At 38.9% G+C, this 23,462-nt stretch overlaps 1 protein-coding gene across 2 annotated transcripts; it reads right to left on the bottom strand.

Moving 5' to 3' along the window:
* Positions 1–633: 633 nt before the first annotated feature.
* On the bottom strand, positions 634–21,628 carry LOC103722930 (homeobox-DDT domain protein RLT2-like). 2 transcript variants are annotated; one of them, XM_008813666.6, is made up of 19 exons: positions 20,695–21,628; positions 20,060–20,572; positions 15,519–15,598; positions 14,744–15,080; positions 14,553–14,581; positions 14,370–14,459; positions 14,134–14,298; positions 13,830–14,052; positions 13,458–13,558; positions 13,062–13,148; positions 11,803–11,955; positions 11,553–11,708; positions 9,207–9,416; positions 8,405–9,121; positions 7,767–8,321; positions 6,220–6,855; positions 5,997–6,101; positions 3,893–4,153; positions 634–1,828 (listed from the first exon to the last, which is right to left on the bottom strand). In XM_008813666.6, exons 1-19 carry the CDS (start codon positions 20,840–20,842, stop codon positions 1,001–1,003), a joined length of 5,394 nt encoding a protein of 1,797 aa, XP_008811888.4. In that variant the 5' UTR covers positions 20,843–21,628; the 3' UTR covers positions 634–1,000. The 2 variants fall into 2 exon arrangements, with proteins under 2 accessions (XP_008811888.4, XP_008811887.4); XM_008813665.6 differs by having other exon boundaries at positions 14,553–15,080.
* Between the last annotated feature and the right edge of the window lie 1,834 nt (positions 21,629–23,462).

Below are 23,462 nucleotides of genomic sequence, written 5' to 3'. Positions count from 1 at the left end.
AGTTTTTACATACATACATACACACTTCTGGATAACACCTTAAATCAGTGTTTTTGCATAACTCTGTGAATCACAGTACGCAGATACACACGTACGTACATATGTACACCTGCAAACATGTACCTCGTAGCTGAGAAACATTTCCTTGCAATCCTATCCTGCCAGTGACACCCAAACAGAAAAACTTAGCGTGGTGATCGGTCCAAGTGGTGGTATACTTACACTTTATCTGAATTTAAAGGTCCAGATAATGGAATATAAAGGACAAAGTTCTAGATGATGGAATATAAATCATCTTAGATGCCAAAAATGGAATGAGTACAACTTACACTTTATCTGAATTTAAAGGTCTTTCATATTATTAGCGGCGGATCCGGCAAAACTGTTTGAAGCAATAAGCACTTGCAAAATACTTCCAGGTTACTTGAACGCCAAAAGCAAAGAACAAAAAGGCAAAAAAGCTTTTGGCGAACATGGAAACAACTGAATGATAACCAAAATCGAGAATGAAAACTACCGCTCAGGACTACTGTTTCAATATAAATAACCAGAAAAGCATGGACACGCTTCCTCAAACAGACCCTGCATCAAGATAACACATATAGCAGACATGTAGCTAATAATTAAACCAAATTTTATCCCAACCAAAAAGAAAATTTATAAATAAAAGATAATCATTTAATAGGTACATGGAACAGCCTCAAGAGGATTGACCAACACAAATCTACAAATGTCACAACACTCAGTATTGCTTAGCCTTGATCTAGTTTTTGCCGGCCACTGTGGACGAGTGCAAACATGCCCTTCTCAAATGACACAGATCTTCCCTCATCCACATTGTTCACAATTCACCTCAGACTGCCTCAGCTATCAATTACCACCAGTCCAACAAAAAGAAATATAATGGCAGCTACTGCTATCGCTGGGCAGAAAGAAAAATAGACAGATATCATTTCTCTCAAGTACTTTTCTCCTGTACTCTATACAGAGATAAAATTCCTTAATCACTGTATTCTGAAGAGAAAGATGAAGCCCCTTCACCTCCATCTCCCACACCATCGCCAACCTCCTCCCCATCATCACCAATTTCCTCTTCATCTTCATCATCCAAATCAGCATCCAAGCCCTCGTGGCCACTGTGGTCCACCTCATCTTCCTCTATATCTTCATCTCCTTCCTCATCACCTTCTGCATCATCATCCTCCTCACTCTCATCATCCATTAGTCCTATGGGTTTGCTGTCGTCGTAGTCTATAACATAATCTGCCGATTGGTCATCATACTCATCTCCCGATGCTTGACCGTTTTCATCAGATTGGGAACCTTCACTGTTGTCATCATCTTCAATGTACGCCCTACTGGTTTCCTCTAAACCCCATTCTTCTCCACCCGAGCTTCTTGGAGACTCAACACTGTCATGTTTGACACTATTACTCACATTGTTAAAATTGCTAAACAAAGTCTCCTTTTGAGCTGCTGGCACCCTGCTCTCAGATCTTTGCCGTGGCCTAACAGTGCGACGACCCCTCCTACGCCCCCCTCGGCCACGTGTCCTGCCTCTTCTTGCATACTTCCGTGTGGTCTTCCCAAAACTATTGATGTTTTCATCTCTGAACTCTGCTCTGGTGGAGCTTCCATTCCCTCTTGAACCTCTTCCTCCACGCCCACGACCCCTTCCACCCCGACCACGGCTCCCTCGTCCACGACCTCTGCGTCCACTCCCAGGATCAAGCCACTTAGCCTCTTTCAGGTAATCAAGTTGATCTGCAGTATCTGTTGGATCCAGCTCTTGAATACTCTTGACAACTGCATATCTTGATGAAAGTTTCTGCATAAAAGAATACTATTATCATCCAAGGGAGCCAGAATATGCTAAATTCAAATAGCTGGTACATTTAGGGCCTTTCTGGATGCCCACACAAAGTATTACAGGAACAAGTTCCCCACTCGACCGAATTTTAAGAGAAAGTCAGCAACTGAGAGAAAAATTAGGCAGCCATAGCAACAGATCGGGAGCTTTTGGATTACAGTCCCCAAAAACTAGGATACTGGAATCCTTATCAGAGGTGATTTCCAGAATCCCAATTCTTTTGGGATCACATAAGACAGTAATTGATTAGGAGCATCTTTTAGGGCCTGTTTAGGCAATCAAGCAGAAACAGCCAGACCAATCCTGCTAGATTGGTGGCTAGGACAACCATTGGGGTCCGGCACACATCAACCCACCCCCGACCCAGCCCATATCCTCATGAGATCTTTCATTTCTTCCTGCAGGGATTGAGACTGCCGGGCTCCCCACCCTCTCCCTCCCCCACTCCTCTCTCTCCACCCTCTCCGGAACATCCTGCTGGATGTTTCAGGATCCAGCAGGATCTTCTCAAACAGGGCCCTACTGTCCCATGCTAACCTCCCCACTATTCACCATCTACCATATATCAACTGGAGAGCTCACCTGGGCATCCAAAGTTTACCGGGCATCTGAACAGCCCCTTAGAAGCCCAAACAAAATTAGAAAAAAAGAAGTGACACCAATTTTCAGAATTTTAATTTTTTCTTGCGCAAAATTTCCACCCTATTAATGGTGAGTAACAAAGGATTATTTATGTATCAGATTTAAGTACACAACACTATCCAATAGATTTTGGTACACAGCGCTATCCAATAGGAAGGACAAGTTCATTTTCTGTGCAGCATTAATATTAGAAATTACAGGAGCAGTGAAATACCAATGCATTAAACTTTTAACTTACTGATAAAGTTCATCTAGATCAGCATTGATTTGATTAAAAGTTTGGATGATTAGATGAAACAAGTAGCGAAATGCATTAGAAGAGACATGGAATAATTTTAGGAAGAAAGAAAACGAGTCCTAACATTTGGTAAAAATGATGACCTAGAATGGTTCCCGAACTCTAGCAACCCCATCCATTTGTTAGAGGAATTCACTTCAATAGAATTTCACTTGAAAATTAAGTAGTTTCTGTTATTGGAATAGTGATTAAAATTGTAAATTTCAAGATTTGCCATGTTTATCAATGTATTTTGTAAAACAACATGATAAGAAAAGGATGCACTGATTTAAGGGAGTGAAATATATACAGACACACTCTCAATGTAATTTCTTGAGTGTAACAAAAAATGTAATTTCTTAAGAGGACGATAACAATCCATTATGTCTTGGGTGGAACAGAAGCACTCTTCTAAAATTAAATTAGAGATTTCACAGGATCAAATCAACACAGGATGGATTGCAGCGGCTGTTTCCCTGTCAAAGTTTGTGGCAGTGCCAACTTGCTGACATTAACTGCTCCATCCTAATGTCCCTCTTATTTTTTTGTTCTTAAATATGATTCTGAACCTAACTACAAAGCATGCAGTTAAAAGTCATTTACCTCTGACGTTACATAGATAGCCCAAATACAACTACTAAAGCTCCAAATTAGTTTCGACTTGTTCTTCTGAAAAATAGACAGGACTGGAATTCATCATTAATGGATTCCCTAAGAGCATAAATTGATTAAAATGTACATAAAGTGCTTTAAGTAGAGGAATTTTTTATTTCAACATTTTGAGACATAAAGCATAACCAACGTTACATAATTTAGCTCCCCACAACAACTCCCACATAAGAAAAGGACAATTCTAATTGAGCCAAAGGATCATATTGTTCCAATGGGACAGGCAATTGACATCCAAATATTTGTATGTCAAACAAATACTTCATGATTTAATCAAAATTGAAGTATAACATATCAAATGAAAACTATAATTAACCATAACGATGCTACTGATTCCTACAATGCAACTGCTTCCTATCTCAGTTTACAAGGCATGCAGATTACTTATTAAAAAAACCCAAAATTCAGAAGAAAAGAGAAGATGATGAACTTACAATAAATTCTCCTACTTCCTTCTTATGGGATTCCAGCTTTTGATGCAGCATGTAAGAAATCGAAGAATCAAGATCCAACAGCCTTAAAGCCACAGCTGCTGCTGTATCAGGCACCCATGGAAGTACAGGAACTGATCCAGAAAGGGAAACAGTATTGTCTACAGCGAGTCCTGGTGTAGTAGAACTCAGCAGTTCAGTTGTTGTTTCAAAATCCGATGAGAGACAGTCTCGTTTTATTGCACCTTCTAACAAAGTCAGAATCTGCAAGCACATGAAACAAAATATAACATTTATTGACTTCTGCACAAAAACGATATCCACAAAATGGCAAGGGCAGAAAACTAAAGTTCAGCTTAGTAGCATTTTAATTGAAGGAGTGCAGGATGAAATTAAATTGTCGCCAAGAAGAGATCTATTTAAAATCGGGCAATACAGAAGACTGAAGTAACATCCACAAGATTTAGCACAAATGACAACAGGTGTACTCTAAGAGATATAATCCAAAATTCTAAGCGGTTGAACTTATAGCACTCTACCAATAATCAACTAAAAGGATAATTTAATTTTGACAGGTATACCGACGAAGAACAACTAGGTAAAAATATATTTGGAAGATGACCAGGAATTGTTCAAAATGCATGGCTTTGTCTGATATATCAATGCAAAATGTATTTTTAATGTTATGCAAGCACTTCGGTCCAATTTGGCCATACGAACTACCACAATACCATCCTTAACCAAATTTTAAACGACCAAATTTCAAACCATATCTAACTGTTGACCAGGAAATCAGGAATCAGGAGAGGGGCAAACGTGTGTTAAACTCCACCAATAACCAATTGCCCCCAATCGCAACCACCCATCCCCCTCTCTCTCTTCCCCGGGGCTCCGCCACTAATTTGAGGCATTCTTTGTGATGGTCAAAAACTGGTGAAGGCATTTGAAGAGGAAAAAAAATGGACATAACTTCATTTATGTTCGTAAGACGCAAATGATGTGTCACTGATGTTGATTTGATTATGAAATTGGTACAAATTTCATAATTTGGATGGAAGTGAATACTAAGTTACTGATTCAATAGATTGAATAACAAATTGAATCAATATTCGAAACTGTAGAAATTCATTTTCACATATTTTCTGAGCTGAATGGTTTTTGTTATTACATGTCACTGATGCAATCAAAATAAAAGCAATATACTAAGAAAAAAGCACATACATCTTCAACCACGGGCACTAGTATACTATCTTTTTGGTTATCCTTTGATTAGTAATTATTGAATCATGATCAAGGTTTCAAGTTTTGGTGCCAATGAGTGTGCCAACCAACATGTTGTGCCATTTCAGGAAAAAAAAGTCAAAAGGAAAAATAATTTTTTAAATAAAAAAATTAAAATAACAAATAGATCGTGTCAACTCATGTTGGGTGCCAATACTGGACAATGATCATGATGCATTACTTTTGTTTCATTTAATTGAGATAACAAAATATTGTATATTACATTCATAATCTACAATAGGAAAAAGGATGGGAAAAAATAAGTGAACGACCAAGGCACCAGACCATCCAAAAAAACACTTCAACCAATTGAAATGCTAAATCAGATTTTACCAGCTCCAAAGCTATTTCACCCTGGTTAATTTGAGAATTCTTGCAGGCCTAAACTGTGTTCATTTCAGGTGTCATTGATGTTTTTGATCAGTGACAACAGTATCTCAAAGCCTACAAGGGCCAATGTGCCTAAACACCAGACAATTTAATGTATCAAAAACTATTAGACTATGTTTAACGATTTTGAAGCACTAGATTGGACACTTAATGTAAATTTATTTTCATGAAGACAGCTAATGCCAACAGGAAGCATTGATTTACGGCAAAGGTACAAGTGAAACAGGCCACTGAAGTCTATATCAGATGGAGACACAAGATGAACAATGATCCTCTAATGCCCTTGAGTAAAGAGTTCCGATGACTGGTGAAATAAGCAAAAAGTTATTCTCCATGATTGTTTTCTATTGGTTTAGTATATAGCAATAAAAACAAACTGAAATGATCATATGATGTATTAAAGGTTATGTGGTCAATATGCAAAAGTAAATGCAACCTGAAAGAGTTCCTCAGCAGATGACAAGGAGTGCAACTTTACACCCCAAGACTTTCGATATCCTTCAGTCCAATAAGGCTGAAGAGCTTCTGAAGGAATGGAGACCTGAAAAAACAACAAAGTCTACAGTGAACATAATCAAAAAGCAACAGTAGATTGCATAAACTTAATTCAAAAAATGAAACTAAAAGAAGAAATCCAAGCTTAAGCACTGTCACAACACCTCAATTACAGCCAACTGTGCCTTAAGCAGATTGATCCCTATGGGAAGAGAAGAATCTGATACTTGGATTTTGCACTCAGGGTCCATTTTTCGCTTTTCTTCGCACATAGTCACATGTTCTGAAAAATTTGCATCAGCATTATAAAAGGTTTTGAATGTCTTGTGGCAAGAAGGGCAATGCCTTTCTTCAGCTAAGTAAGACTGGTAGCAGAAATGGCAAGTCTGTAGAAGCTCAGAACATCTTTTCTTCCCATATTTCATGGCACATAATATATGAGGGTTATAGCATTCTTTCCACATCCATTTCAAGTAGCCTTGGTACCTCTTCAAAGCAGCACTCTTCTCAATCTCATTTCGCCCAAGATCAATCTTGAAGGATGTGGAGAATTCCGAACCATCTGAAGTAAGACCACAAAGAGTACTGCTGGGACTGTCAAATTCTGTGCTGCAATCAGGACTTGACATCATTTCATTAGCCCCTGCTTTGACAGGACCTTCAGTTGAGTTCAGAGAGGTGGTACACTTTTTCCTCCTAATTGCTTCTTTGAAGGTTGTTTCAATTCTTTGCAACATAGAATGCAAATGCGACTCCCTAATACCACGTGTATCCAGGGAAGATAGAAGAGCATCAAATGCCTGCATTTTTATCAAGAATACTGTTTTATAAATAAAGCACATAATTTACAAGGATTGTGCACCACATTCAATACTCAAATATACGTCATGAATGAGCCCAAGATTATGAAACAGTAAAATTCAGTTGGTATAATATAAATATGCATCCTCTTTTCCATTAGATACTATTTTTTTAAAAAAAAAAAGAAGAAAAGCATGAATATAAATTCTTCGATGACAATAATTTTAGAATGAAATGACCTAGGTATAGTTAACTACATATGCACATGCAGTATTTATGAGCTAAAAAGTGAAAATTAAATAACCAAGAAAAAGAAAGTATGAGGATTCCAACCTAGTCTACATGATGTATGCATTTTTAACAACACCATCTATCCATTTAGCTATTTTTCCTCTTTTCACTCATTAATAACCCTTTCAGTTTCTGGATCTGTATCCTGCCATTATGCTAGCACAGTTCGCAATCCTCAACATGCCAATCAAGCTTTTACACTTTTTAGTTTTATGGTAGAATCTAGATGAACTGTTTTTATTAAATCAAACATAGAAAACAATCCAGCAAATTCAGAAACGCAATGTACACGAAATTAGTGCAAACAATAAATATTGCACTACCCATTATGATCCAATTCAAGAACACAATTTATTACATAAACATCTAGCATAGAGAAAAAGTATTCAAAAATGAAAAATACCACAAAAAGGTCATAAAAAATTAGAGGACAATTTAGCACCTGAAATCTAAATTAGAATTTATTTTCACAAAATGTAGAAATAATTGACTATCCAACTTTTATCGGATGAGAAAAATTAGTTTGACACTGACAGATACTGTGCCCAGAGATTAAGTAGGTATAAATGGAGGTAAAAGAAATTAAAATTTTAACTATTAAAATGAAAGTGGTGAGCACCTCCTCTGAATCAAGAACCCTCCAATATCCATCTTTGGACTCAAAGAAGATTCTTCCTGAACCAGGATCATTTGGTGAAGCAGATGTTGAAAACTGCCAGTATCGATTACGCCTACGGTCTTGACCCAAAGGTAGTGACCTGTATACATAGAGTTGTTCTGCCTTGTGACCAATATATGATTTTAACTGTGAACGTGACTTTTCAGCAGCACATCCATATTGTTGAAGTGGAAGAGTGTCTGCATTTGAAGAAAAATCTTGTCCTAAAGAATTTTTCTCAGCAGATGCATTACTAACATTGATCTGACTGTTTTGCTCGACAAACTGGTCACTGTTGACAGTATTTGGATTCCCGTCACAACTCTGATTCTCAACAGTGTGTAGTGGAGTTTGACCTTCCTCCATTGCAGCATTTGTTGGGGTTGCCTCAGCCTTGCTCCCCATGAAAGAAGAGTACTGTAATTTGCTTGCATATTCTTCTTTAAAACGTCTTTTATCAAGCTGTGCTTCTGACCACATTTGCTTCTTTAAAGCATTTGCAGCTTCCAGACGTTCCTGAAAGACTGTGCTTTAGATAACAGATCACAGATAGAAACAAAAATAAGAGAAAACATAGTACCCAAAACAAAAATTGCTACCTCAAGAATAACACGTATGGAGTTCCCTTCGATAGCAACACCAATCAATGCCACAAGGGCATTAAGGCGCTCCTCAACGCTAAGATCAAAATAATCACCTTCTGTCAGTCCTTGAACCCAAGGCGCACCAAAGTTGCTCTCATCAATCTCCGTGTCCTCCATGTCAGCATTAACTACCTCATGGCAGTTTGAATTGATAGCAAGGGACTGCGAAGCACCTGAAGCACTTATTACTTTGGTGTTCTCTGAAGGAGGAATTGAAAGACCTTTCTCCACATTCCTAGAACCATCTTGTGGAGTTAAATCAACCTCATCACCAGCTGCCTCGTCCTTTTCGTTACCTAGTGTAGCTGACGTTCTAGTAACTTTTAATTCATTTGCAAAAGGAATATTCTTGTTTAGTTTTGCTTCAACATCATCAATTTCAGGACCATCAGCAGCATCACATTCAGAATCTTCATCTCTTTCAGCATCATCAACATATTCTGTATCCTTTTCAGCTTCTTCGGAGTCTGAAAGTCCACTTTGGAATATTTGTATCTTTTCCCGTGCAGCCGATAGTATAGCTTCTGCATCAGCAGGATCCTTTCTAAAAGGAGACCGTACACAATATGTCGAAGGAGCTGTTCTTTCAAAAAGTCTCGTATCTCTGGACAATGCTGCAGCAATAGATGCCTCTGGTGTCTTGCTTGTTGTGAGATCCCTTAAACCAGATTTCTGACAATGAAGGGACAGAAAAAGAATATTCAGATGGACAGGTCAAGGTGGGGAAGAATTTGACAACTTGAAAGAAGAAATGCACCTGAATCTTGTCTGCAACTTCTAGTATTGTAAGGCCTTTGCTTCCCTCAAGCGAAAGGACATGAAAAGCAGCAAATTTGACGGTTCCAGGAGTTAAACGATGTCGAGATCTGCGTCTATGAGTATAACCTTTTTCTTGCATCAACGCCGCTGCATTTTCAGCAGCTGAACCATTCCGCAAAGTGGAAATTACATCCTCACCATCATTACCCTGAAGATCAGAAGAAACTTTCATAAAATCACTACTGAAGAGATAAAAGGCCAACAACTGATAGGACCTTCACATGCATAATTATTACTTGACTAGTAATGCATCGTGAACAAAAAGTACATATTTAAAAAGAAAAAAAAATCATCTATTAAGTGATTGATGCTGATATTTATTGCTAAGAAAATGATTAGGTGTGGTGTCAGACACCAGTAGAAAGTCTGGGGGATTTTCAGAGCTCCAAAAAACTAGAATTCATGAACATGATTGTATGCCATTGAATGCATACCCACGCCCATGCATATATTCAAGTCCATATCAATTACACAATTAAAATAACATGAGACAATTTATTAATAAGGATAATTATCAAGGATCAAGCCTAAAAATAGGGACAATAGTAGTAGCGGCGGCAGTGGTGGTAGCAGTGGTAGTAGATTATCATGGATCAAGCCATAAAAAGGACAGTTTGTTCTAACAAAAATAGTTGCACTGGTAGCAGCATGACATGGTTAATTAATAAAAGATACATGTCCACAGATGCAAGTGTTAGTCTCAACAAAAAACTCTGTGCTGCCTATTTAGACGCTATATTGTCAGCTAACCAACAAAAGCTACAGGTCTTGCAGATATAATCAACACTAATGTAAACACAGGATTATGTGATAGCTCTTCCAACAAAGATATATGCATGACCTAAAAGAATTTGAACAAGCCTTAGATATTTGAAAGTTGAAGAAATTAAAAACTTTAGAGAACGATAAACATGTGTCTTGGAAGAATTCAGGGTGCCTTTGAGTTTTAAAAAATATTAGGAACCTGACCATGGAAAAGACCAAGGATCTGGCTCTGTTTAGTAAAGCGTGCCTAATATTACTTGCAAAAAGTGATAATGACATTATATCAAGTTTCATAATGCTTTACGAATTTCATTCATATCTCAATGCCCCCAAGTCTTTGAACAGATTTGCAGAATTCTATGGCATTACAATATACAATAATAGATGCTAGACACACACAAAAAAAAAAAAGATCACAATTCATATATGCAAAAAGTCATTGCAAGCTATGAAAAATGAATAACATCTGCAAGGCATAGACAAACAAACCAATTCTTAAAGTATATAAGAATGTCCACAAAAGCTTATGAACAGTTGAAACAAAATAGTTTAATCACTGTATTTATCTTCTTCATTGAGAAAGGTCTTATTTTTCCCTTTATTTTTTGGAAATATGTCAAAATAACCACAATGATGACACTTCCAGAAACACATTTTGACAATTAAAATCAATCTCCTAAAAAGAAAAGGTATAGATAAGATATAATCAGAGTTTTTTGGGTAGATACCATCAATTTTTGGGAAAGGTTAAAGTTGCAAGTTCCATAGATGTTTAGTCACACATGAAAGAATCCAAACTTCAAACGGCTGCATGTTGTTAATCTTCTGGCTTTACCATTGCATAAAAAATAAAACCAGCCTCTCCCCATATCTCTCCTATTCTCCAACAACATAATGTATGCAAACGTGAAATAACAAAACCAAATGTCATTTGGGCCACATCAGATGGAACGCTGGGTATTCAGTCCAGGCAAAAACAACCAAACACCCTAAACCCTGGGTATTTGCTTCGATTATGTTTCCTTGACAAAATAGACCATTTGGCTCAGAAGAAAGGCATCCTCCAAAACCCTAAACCACAAATCAATCTCCAGCAAAGAGGAAATGCATTTCATAAACACATGATTCTAATTACAAAAATAAATTAGTTGTAAAGCATTAGATAAACTTCAAATGTTGTAAAAGAAATATAACAAAATTGAACTAGATACATTGCATAAATCACCACTATGAATATATTTTAACTGTGATCTTAAAAGGCCTGATAGTAGAGGAAAAACTCGAGACAACTATGAATTCCAATTTAAAGCAATCAAAGTGCACTTTTTTAATGGCTAATCTTGGTAACAAACACAATCGCAACTTGGCAACTGTTCATAATATCTTGTCTTCTGAAGTGAATAAGAGTGACTTGTTAACTGCACTTCCTCAATTTTTTATGAGATCCTTACCAAAGCTTTGCAGGAAATAAATTAAGATGTAAAAGTAATCTTAGAAGCTTATATCGGGGGAAGGATACCTCATTGTCATCTCGGAAATAAACGCGTTCCACATTTCTTTTCTTTAACTGAGGCCCGAATCCAGATGACAAAGCAAATTGTCGCAATATTTCAGGCCATGTCAAGCAATTTAGGTGGCGCTGCCAGCTGCATATGTTGAAGCCCCAAGCATATGCCTAGCAATGAAAACAAGAGTTAAAAATGAGATATATAAAACACAATGCAATATTGAGAAAAGAAAGCATAGAGATGTGGAAAAGACCAACACACCCCTTCAACAATCTGTGGATGGCCTCCTCCTGGATTAGCAGCACTATTTTGGTTAGCTCCCAATGACATTGCCGGAGTCCTTGCAACATCCTCTATATCTTTAATGATAGATTTCAATAGAGCAACATGTATCTCCCCCAACAGTCTAGAATCCTGTAGAAAGTTATGTTAGATTGATGAGACCAAGACCATCCACTTGCTTGGCAACTTGGAAACAGAGTAGGGTCCTGTAGGATTGACCACATAGTTATCCTAACTATAAATTACGCAAACTCCTTGAAGGAGTTTGGCCTGACTAGATAGTGGATGAAGATAAATGCATTCTTTCTCAATCTAAACACCCTTTTAAAATGTTATTTTTTAAAGAGAGATAAGTCCAAGGAAGGGCCTTCATTATATATATATTAAAAAAAAAAAAGTGGTCTTATCAGTTAACAAGATCCACCACAATGCCTCAAGGCCCTCAACAAATTGAACTATTTCCAAATTTATAATTTTATCTTCATTTCACTTCATCTGGAAGTCAGCATACAAAACCCCAAAACTTTAAATTCTTAAAACATATTCCCTGGCGCAACAAGTAGTGCACAGCGAACGACAAGACACTAGTAGTCAGTCATATATCTATCTATACATACATTCGAAGCTGAGTTTGTGAACTGCGGCATTATGTAACCTTCCAGCGAGCTTTACTCCAGATCAAGATAACAGTAATGATAGGTGAAAAGGATGCTTATACCAGTTTATACCTAATTTAGAAAGCATTAAAATTTTACTCATCGAATAAGTCAGGTATAAATAAGAGAGATGGCTCTAGCTACCCCAAAAATCATACATCCAGACCAATTATTCAAATCCCTTGAGATGAAGCTGTCCCAGTTTTTCCGTGGAATGGGACATGCTGCCATCCCACCTTGTCCCAATACTTGGGACGGGGGATCCCCTGCCATGCTCCCAACAGGAAGTTGGGATAATGATAGAAAAGTCACATCCTAACACTTCCGACATTGCCCCATTCCAACATCCCACTGGGACTTCAATCCATGATCCACACAAGCATTAATATTTGTTAATGTCTAGAAGAGATGAGTCTAGACTTATTGCAAACCAAGCTCTGTGTCCTACAACCTCCATGCCCCTGATTTCAGACTCTCACATTGTTTATAGCATTGACCCAACAAAAAATAATTCCAGGATGCAGAAAACAAAAGACATCAAAAAGTTCAGAATGATCAAATATATATGTATAGAGGACTCACATAATCATGGAGAGATTGAACAAACTCATCGAGAGTGAATGGCCAAAGCCCAAGGATATCGGCAAAAGTAATTAAAAACTTCCAAACCTGAAATTGATAGCCAGTGGCATTTAATGTGTTAGGAAAAATTCAATCACATATACATACAATGAGAAAAGATCATTTAAGTGTAAATGGTAATAAATCCTACTCATGAAAGCTATAAAGCAAAGCACCATCTTTCTTAAATGATAAACAAAGCACGCATGCAAAATCTAGCTTCTTGATATCAGAAATCCAAAAAAGTACATTCCAGCAACAAAAGATGTTCTTCAAAACAAATCCATCACAAGAGCAATCAAATCTAACATGAAATATGAAGCAAATAGAGGTATAATGGCCATCCAAAAAAGGTACCATAAAAAGGTTCCCAAGGTTCTCATCAGACTCTCTCCAAGGTTGAATTGCAAAAGGCCTTTTCAGTCGTACTGATTTTGGCGGAAATGAACTCAACATATCTGAAGCATAGAAAAGTCTTGAATTACTGATCGAAGTTCAGAAGCATTTCTCATAAAAGAATTTCAATATCCTTCAAGTTGACTTTTAGTTGTATAGCAGAAAAAAAGCATTAATGCACAAGTAAACATGGTAACTTCACCAAGAAAAATCAATTTATTTGTAAGTAAAACTAATAAAAATCATGTCAATACTCAACCTTCATGTTCCATAACCAAAAATGTACAAGTCAGGTTAACAGATTGGCAGCACATGTTATTTTTGGAAAAATACCTCTGAATGAATCTAGCTGCTGCAAAGTATCACTGTCAAGTGAGAAAATTGCAGGCAACCCTTTACTTGATGCAGCCAACTCCATCAGTTCTAAGCGCTCGTCTTCAATGAGTTCCGTATATTCTCTAGCAAGCCTGCGAGCTGTCGCCCTCTCATTAGCAGCTTTTAGCCTCGCAGCCTCCTTCTCCCTTCGGAGTTCTTCTTTCTGCTTCATCTTCTCAGCCTGAACTCATCCCAAACGGGAACATATTAATTATACTTTGCAAAAAGAAAACTCAAAGGACTATACTGTTGAGACACTTACTCTTCGGCTTTCTTTCAGCAAAAATTTCTCCCTGCGCTCAAGTTCACGCTTTTGTTCCCTTTGGAATCTCTCTTCCTCTCTCTGTTTTTCACGCACCATCCTCTCTTCTTCTTTTCTTCTTTCACGATCATGCCTTTCCATTTCCCTCCGCATTTGTTCTTCTCTCTGTAGATGAAAAACTTTATTCAGTGTGCAGTTAATGAACCCCAACAAAGACTCGTCAGTAAATATTGCACCTTTCTTCTCAGAATATCCTGTTTTTCAAGTTCTTTCCGGATCCGCCTCTCATGGGCTTCAACCTCCTTTGCAATTCTTGCTTCTTCATTCTGCATATGCTAAAAGTTTACATAAAAGCAGAAAGCAAACTCTAAAAAAAATAAAATAAAAACACAAAAGCTTGCTTACAAGATCATGCATACCTTACGTTTCCTCTCCATTCGAGAAGAACCTTCATCGCAAAAAATCCTCCTATCAGATGATAAATATGGATTTTCTAATCCCATAACTTGATGAACACCAAATTGCGTGTCACTTGGAGCACCAGTAAAAGAGCTACTGTGTGGAGCATTGTCGTACTCAGTTGAAACTGGAGAATAAATTTGCTGCCTACCTTGACGAGACAAAAGGCTGGCACCTGTCATTTGACCTTGAAAAGTGTAACTAGGAGCCATCTGTTCATTTCCATGCAAATATTGCCCTCCTGAAGGTAAAGATGGCATCCTGGTACCAGGGGCATCCACTGAAGAGTCATATAAATGAGATTGAGGGAACCTATCATATGTCTCTGATTGGACACTTGGCTGCTCAGGGAGAAACTGATATTCATGAAGAGCCCTTGGACCCATCTGAGGATGAACTACATTAGAACCTCCAACTGCCTGCTTCTTCTTCCCATTAGATGAACTTGGAACGAAACAATGCTCCATGCTAGGCAAAAAAGTTGATGCCTGTAAAACAAAAGCCAGGTATTCCAAATGTTGAATGATAAATGATTTTTTTCTTCTGCAAAGGAACCATCAAGATTTGTGATGCCAAACTATAGATTGTAGGACATGTCAATACTAAAAGGTGCTAGCAAGGTTTGCCGTGCAGATCCGTACCAATGCATACCGACCATATCAAACAGTACTAGTACCAAAACGGTACGCAGTATGGGGGCATACCAACACTTGGTATGTTAAACTGGATACCGTTCCGGGCGTACTGACATTGTTAGAGGATGGTACCAATATAGGGTCTGGTACCAAGACAGCAAACATTAGGGGATAGGTTTGGGAAAAGCCAAATCAAAAGCCTATCAAACCAAAAAGACAGGCATGTAAACCCAATGCAAGTTTGAAAAATAGCAGCATAATATGATAGATGGTAGGAGCAAAATAGAAGACCTTAATCGCCTTCCCATCATGCCTCTCAAATAGTTTGCCATCATAAGGTCGCAAAGGCTGCTTCTGCTGTGGTGTCATTGCTTTAAAAGAAACAAAGAAACAAAGTTGGAGAGTCAGCAGACAATCAGCATTAGCAATCAATCAAAATATAAGTAAAATATGAAATCTAATCGACAAGACTGATTCACGAATTGCATACGCGCAACTTGTAAGAAACAGAAGACTTGAATTCTAGAAGAGCTGCATCATCCACGATTATTTATTCATACAGCTCAGCCTTGACATTTATGACTTTCTTATTTGGGAGAGCCAATATACACTGCATATTTAGATATTTTCTTCCTAAAAGAAGTCCAAGACTCCAAAGCTAGTATTTAATGCTCATTCAGACCAAAATGAAGAAATCCGCTGTTACACGCCCCTTTGGCTCCATTGTTACGAAGACATTTATTCTATAAAAATGTACTACGATGACTAATTTTCATCAAATTAACAGCTGATGCATTTTTTTTTTAAAAAAAAAATCAAACTAAAAGGTGAATAAAATCATGTAATTACTAGTTCTCTACATGCTTGATGTCCCTTCTGCCCTCTTTAGAAACCAACTGCCAATATCTAGCTTGCAAAGCCATAATCAAGAATGAACCAGACCCTACCATAGAAGAATACTTCAATCCATCCTAACAAAGCATGTCTATCGAAGTTGTAGTTCACAAATGAAGAACATAATGAGCAATTACAATTATGAGACGAGGGCCTTTAATTTCCTAGAATATCTCAATTGCAAAAAGATATCTTAACAAAACAGCTTAAGCATATGCTAGCAATTTTCCATCGTAATAGCAGTAATGATACTAAATTTAGGATGGACCTTTTATTAATTACTTCATTCAGATGCAAGATTACTCAACAGTGCATGTTATATGGGACTTTCAGTTCAATATATCTGCATTGATTTGATCGAAGGTGCGTATATGCATTTTTGACTATGTATATGCTCATATGCAACATTTGAACAAAAGCTATAGCATATACCTATACGCTACATTCCTGAACACAAAAGCATCCAACAACATGCATATGTACAAATATATGTAGGAATCCGTGTCTGTGTGTCTACACATGTCTCCAAGATTTGGTGTTGGCATTCTGAGAATGACAGGACAAGATTACTCATATGGATGTAAATATCTGACCTGCATATCCATGAGATGGAACAAATGCAGCCAGATCTAACAAAATCCTATCATTTCAAACTGAGGGCATTCCACTTCACATAAAAATGGTTCAGAATGAATCAGTAATGCTGAACAAGTACATTAGCCTAGAAACAGGTGCACTGGGAACAATATGCAAGGGCCACCTTGGTCCAATTACAATGAGTTGTATTATGGAGACAGATATCAGATGATCTAAATGGTTGTAAATGTTAATGCCTCAAGATAACGCATACCATTATCATATGTTTGCGTTGTCTGCAAAAATTATAAGAGAACATTTCCTACTCATTGCTAATATGGGCAATAAATAATTTATAAAAGAATTTCACTCCTTGGCGGTGGCCACTTGTGCCCCTCAACTTGATAAAAAGCCTCCAACAAATTCAAAGACAGCTCATTGACTGCACAAACAACATAACTCGCATTTTTTTTCTACAACTAGGATGAGTGGAAGCCTGCCCATTATTTGGAGAGACGGCAAGATTGAACCCAGGTCTCTCATATCAACACAAGAACCTTAATCAACCCAATCAGGCAGTAACCTCCATCACTCACATGTTTAGGTTTGACATATTTTCAACATCTTAAATTTGAAAAGAGAACTGCAATACATCCAACACATTACAATCTACCAAACAACATCAAACTAATATCAATTTGATCACTATATATCTATTTGATCAATGGCATCATATGACACATTATAGATCATATAATAAGTTAACAGCTTAACAGACATCAAAGATAAGAAGCTGCCAACCATCATGTGCCCACCTCACACATAATAAGCATATTGGTATTTGTCAAGTATAAATTATGCCACCACACAAAAAAAAACTGCATAGCATTTCTTTTTACCTTGCATAATCATGTTGAAAATTGTGTTTATCAGTCCTTGCAGATTGTCTACCAATTAAAAATCTTCTGATTCAATAATTACCAAAAAAATATCAGAAAATTCTTTTGTATATTTCCTTTCACTTTTTTTTAATGAATATTTCCAGAAATTTTCCTCTTTCCTAATTTATTTCTTTCCTTTTTTTCTGCAAAATTAATTCGGAAGCCTATCAAAATAGTGAATTCCTTTCTTGTTTGCTGAAAGGGTATATGAGACCAATATCCAAAATATGATTGTACGCACCATTATCTGAAGACAAACTTTCACTGACACAAATACATTTATTCTATTGTTGGACAAAACTTAGATATGCTTTTTGCAAGATGCATGTCTGACACAGCTTATATTTTCAACATAATGCCTTGGTGATTTTCCTGGAAATGCAAGAATGACAGCTGCAGTTGAAGGAGAGAGTAATATCTAGTGCAAAATTCACACTAAACAAGTCATATTGAGAGAAAACGAGAGAGAGAGAGAGAGAGAGAGAGAGAGAGAGAGAAGCCAACTCAAAAATGCTTTCAGAGTCAAGCACACATCAGCAAGCTTGGATAAGTGCATAAAATTATACAAAAACTCTAAAATTTACGGCTTTCAAGTAGAGAATGGATGTTGAAGTATGCCACATCCATGCATATAAAAGACATGTAACCAGTGCATATCAAATTATAAGTATAGCAAGAACAAAAAAGTTTAGAAAATGAAAAAACATAATAATATAAACTTCAGGTGGAGGTTGCAAAAGTTATATCATATTATCATCCATGTTGGTTATACTCCAGACAAGAGAGACAAGACCTGAATAATAAATTAAGTGCATGCTCATAGAATGAATGGAGTGAGAAAAAAGGGGGAGAGGGACCTTATGAAAAACCATAAGCCCATCTGTTTGCAAGACAAATATGTACCGATCCACTAAAAGTATGAGCACAAGCAAAATCATAGCCTAACCAACAAACCATACCCCAGATATCTACAGCTGGCTTTGTAAATTATTTTGCACGAATCATTCTTGTTACTGACTACATATTCTAAATCATTCCAGGCTCCCATCAGTGTCTTCCCCATCCTTTTCTTGACACATCGACAAGTATATGAATTATGAAATGCATTGCCTGTTTAGGGCTCTTTGGACTTCCATTGAACATTCCCATCTCAATCAGTTCACCACCACTTCATTTTCAGCTTCTGCGACCTACAATCTTCCTCTAAAGTACACAATTTCAGTCCCTAATCATTGTTGATTTATCATGGATCCACCTCAGCTATAATCCCTGGCTGTGGCCTGCTCGCCTTTTGCTCTTTTTACTAGCCAACATTGTGAATAACACATTATGGACCATATTCTTGTTAAAAAAATTTCCATCCAATATCACCAGCATACAGCAATAATGGAACAAACAAGAAGTGCCTTCCACTTCATCGTGTAACCAGGATATCTTATAAAGCATGCTCCTCAAGACAGTATATGTAGAAGTTTAAATGAAAGAGAATGGATGATGGAAAACAATACAAAAATAAGTGGAGGACATATCCACATTAACAATAATCTGGAGAACGGAACCAGGCTCAGATAAAAAAATCATGTGAAATGTGAATATTCATGGAGTAAAAATGTGAACTAGTAGAAAAGGCAGGACCTTATGATTGAAGGATCTCAGGACAATTCTACTCGCAATTTATCCAAAAGTATTATTCAAAAGATAAGAAATAAATAGTTATGTAAGACTGACAAGCCTTATCTCAAAAATTTGGCCAGCCAATTTATGTGCTTTGATTCATTTTATAGCCCCAAAACTCTTCAGTCGTCTGAACAGTATACCTTCTAGAGTGTTCTCCAAAAGTCACATTTCTAAGATTCTAAAGAGGATAGTAAAAGACAATGTAATAAGAACTAAACAACTAGATACTTTTACTTTGTGAAATATATGATCAGGAGCCCCTTGATCAAAATCTATTTCTCATGCATGATATCCTCTCCTTGATTCGAGAATTTTCTTGTTACACCAAGACTGCAAGAAATAAGGTACAACTACTAGAAGAACTTCCCTTGCTACTACCATAAAACTTAAAAGAGTACTGGCAGATTAGAAGACCCATCATCATGAGTTCCAGAACAATAACATGTAATTGTCGAATACCAGTGAGCTGAAATGGACATTAAATTGATGAACCAGCGTGCTAGAAGGTTTAAAGAAATAAACGCTAAAAGAGTAATATGCTATGATTATGATTAGTTAAACATCTAAAGCAAGTTAAACCCCATAAATGTTCAAACAGGAAATACAAGTTGCAGGTCAAAGAACTCAAAGCAGCAACAGCTACCCATCCCTAGTCCCCATAGAAACCCCTAAAAATGGTTGCCCAGTAAAGCGCTTCATGAATGGTATATGCTATCATAATAGTTAGTATAACCATATGAGTACCTATAGGCGCCCCAAAAGCACCGGGTGGCAAAGGATCAAACTCCACGCCGAGAATGGGCCCATCCTCCCTCAGGGGCTCTCCGAGCTGCGCTTCCACAGAAGCAATCACCCGGAGCTCCGCCATTGAGAGTGGCAACGGCTGTGCCGGTGGGGTATGTTGCAGCAAAAGCCCTGGCGGGGGCTCGTAGTACCTCTTGCCAGCAGACGAGGTCTCTGCCCCAATCCTCGAGACAGCCGCAGCAGCCCGGGAGACGGCCTTCCTCGTCTCCCCACCACTCCCAAACCCTCCTGCAAAGGGGTTCGAGCTAGACCCCACCGGTGCAGCCCCGGAAACCATCATTACATCGCCCCCGGCCGCCGCCGCCGGCTCCTCCTCCTTCCGCTGCCTCTTCGCCGGCGGGAACTTCCGGTCCTTCAACCTCCTATGGCAGAACCACATCTGCAGCTGCCGATCCGAGAGCCCAGTCTTCACCGACAGCTCCGCCCTCAGCGCCTCCGACGGGTACGTCTCCACTGCCCAAAGCAAAACCAAATCAAATCGAAAAATCAAAAAAGGACCCAAATCCCAGCCCGATAGACATCAAACCCTAGAAAAATCGACCAAGAAAGAATCCACAAGGGATCGATCAACAGACCGGCATAGGTTTTCTCAAGAAGCTCCAATTGGTACGGGCTCTTCATCTGCCTCTTCGGGGGTTTCGCCTCGCCGCCCTCCGGCGTCGACGCAGGCTTCTTCAACCCCTCCGGCGGGGGCTTCCCCTCGCCGCCCTCTCCGATCTCCATCGGCGGCGGCCCAAACCCTAGATCGGAGTCGAAAATACCAAAGCTAGGGCTTCTTTTTTTGTGCGAAGAGGAACAATGACTGGCAGGACGAATCCCTCCCCTGCATTAATTTATACCACGCGGAAAAAAGGGGCGAATATGGGAGGCAGCGATTTGGCGTCGATAAAACCAAAAAAAAAAAAAAGAGCGACCAGATGTGCGGTGAGATTTGGCGCAGATGAATAATAATAATAGCAACACGAACAATAACAGCACCGAAGGAAGCGAAGAACAATAAGAACAACAGATAAGATCAGAGTTGAAAGGATAAAGATATAGAAAAGAATGAGGAGGAGGAACAGGTAATTAGAATAGGAAAAGGACGAACAAAAATAGAGGGTGGGTTGGATTTGTCTTTGGTTTCGGGTTTGGCGTGGATTAAAGAGGATGAACAAACGGGAGCAGCGGATTGTTTCCATGCTATTATCGCTATGAGGGGGAAAAAACGTTGCCGTGATGTAATGGGTGGGGGCGATTATTTTTCTTTTTTTCGTATAACTTTGGGAAAAGAAATAATTTAAGAGAGGGATTCTAGAGAGGAGTAAGAGAGGGGACATGGGAATTTGGGATGATTGAGGAATGAGAAATGATGCACGAATCTCCTTCGTTTGAGATTTATTTTGATTTCGATTAAGAAGAGGGATGGGATTGGGACATGAGTCCGCTTCTCCTTTCTAGCCTTCTCCTCTCTTTTTCTCGCTCTACTGTCTTTTCTAAGAATTTTTTTTTCCACCTTCAAATTCTTTCGTTGCGATGCGTCGTAACTTTCCTGTGTACGGAGCGCAGCGTGGGGATATTGGCAGTTGGATTCGAAGCCGGGTTCTCGTCCGCGGCATGGACGTGGGTCCGGGTCTGACATGGGCCCACGTAATCGGACGGAATCGCGGACCGGGTGCTTTACGTGGGCGGGGGTTCACCTGATGATCAGGTGCCTTCTTTTGTGGGCTTTGTAATCAGATCACACGCTTCAAACATCCACGTTCGCTTAATTTTGCTTATAGCAAATTACTAGTTACGGGGCCTTTTCTCCTTGATCTATATCCATAGATTCTTCCTCGATAACCTTCACACGAAGAGCTCTTGACGATCTCCCTCCACATGGAGGATAAATCTGCAACCTACGGCCTGATTAGCTTTCCGAAAAATTATGGTTGTAATAACCCAAGTTCTTATGCCAATCAGAAGGTATTGTTATTATATAAGGACGGCATGTGTTTAGTCTTATATCGGTTATTTGCGAAAAAGATCTTTGATAGTTATATAAGATTAAAGAACCAAAAAAATACCTTCTGGCTAGCCTTTTTAACTAAAGTCCTGCATTATTACAAATCGTATCAAAGCAGACCGGGTCGATAACTTATGTAGATTAGGAGACATTGCAGCACATATTCATTGAGACTGACCACAGGACAATCGTGATACTTGTGATTATATTTGAATTTTTTTTTATGTATCGGCGTCTCACTACATACAGCCATGAGTACGTCCGGAATAGTCACCGTACAAAATACGCTCTAGTGTCGATAGCACATGCTCCAATGCCCCCATGTGACGGCTCCAGAATGATACACTGCGAAGGAAGTGACCTAGTTCGCCGCATTGTTCGTCTCTTGAAATACATGTATGACACTAAAGGAGTCAGACTCTTTTAGAAAATGGCAAATATTTTTGACTAGAGGGTGAAGGTCTGTCCTGGCTCGCCCGCTTCGGATCCAGTCAATCACTATAGCCGAATCACCCTCAAGAAAGATTTGTCGTGCACCCGGGTGCACTCTGGCATAGACGAGGCCCTTCCATGCCGCACGCAGCTCTGCCACAAAGACTGGCTCATCAAAGGTATGCCGACCTTCGGCTGCAATCAGTCTGGAATTATGGTCTCTAATCATAAAACCTACGTCACATCTGCTACCACCCTCCGAGATACTGCCATCGAAGTTCACCTTAAGAAAATCAGGGGGTTGAGGCTCCCAAAATACCAACGGTATCATCGCATACCTGGGCGTTGTAAGAGCCAAAAAGGAGCCCTAGATGTCCCTGTCACCTTTAGGTGAGCTCTGTGTTGCTGAGCTGATAAACTCAGCTGCATAGGCAGATGCTCTAGCCACCGCTGATCTCGGGTAGAACCCTCTGCCATCAAAGGTCTTCGTGTTCCTATCCAGCCATATGTAATATGCCACATATGCCCATACCACTCCCCTCTCTGCCATATCCGACCTCCGAGCCGAATCTCTCAACTTGCTTAGAAAAACCTCCGAAGAAGTGAAACTCTCCTGGTGGGCCAAGGCGAAGCTCCAAACCTGAGTCGCATGCGGGCAAGTAAACAAAACATGACTGATAGTCTCCTCCTCCCTTGGGCATTCCTCACAATCGATCGGTATGCGGATCCCCCTCCTAGCCAGGACTCCTCTAGTGGGTAGAATACCCCATGTCATCCTCCACAGAAAGAGGGCCACTCGTAGATGGATACATAACCGCCAGATCCAACGGCCCTCTAGCTGACGGTTGGGCTCCGGGACCACTATCGCCCGAAGATCACCAACTGTCACTGTCACCCTCCCTGTCAAAGTCCATATCCTCTGAT

Source organism: Phoenix dactylifera, chromosome 1, assembly GCF_051530095.1.
Source record: "Phoenix dactylifera cultivar Ajwa chromosome 1, Ajwa_hap1_PhDact_Kaust_v1.1, whole genome shotgun sequence".
NCBI lineage: Eukaryota > Viridiplantae > Streptophyta > Magnoliopsida > Arecales > Arecaceae > Phoenix > Phoenix dactylifera.
The sequence above is the reverse complement of the archived record's forward strand: the minus strand, read 5'-3'. Positions and strand labels throughout refer to the sequence as shown.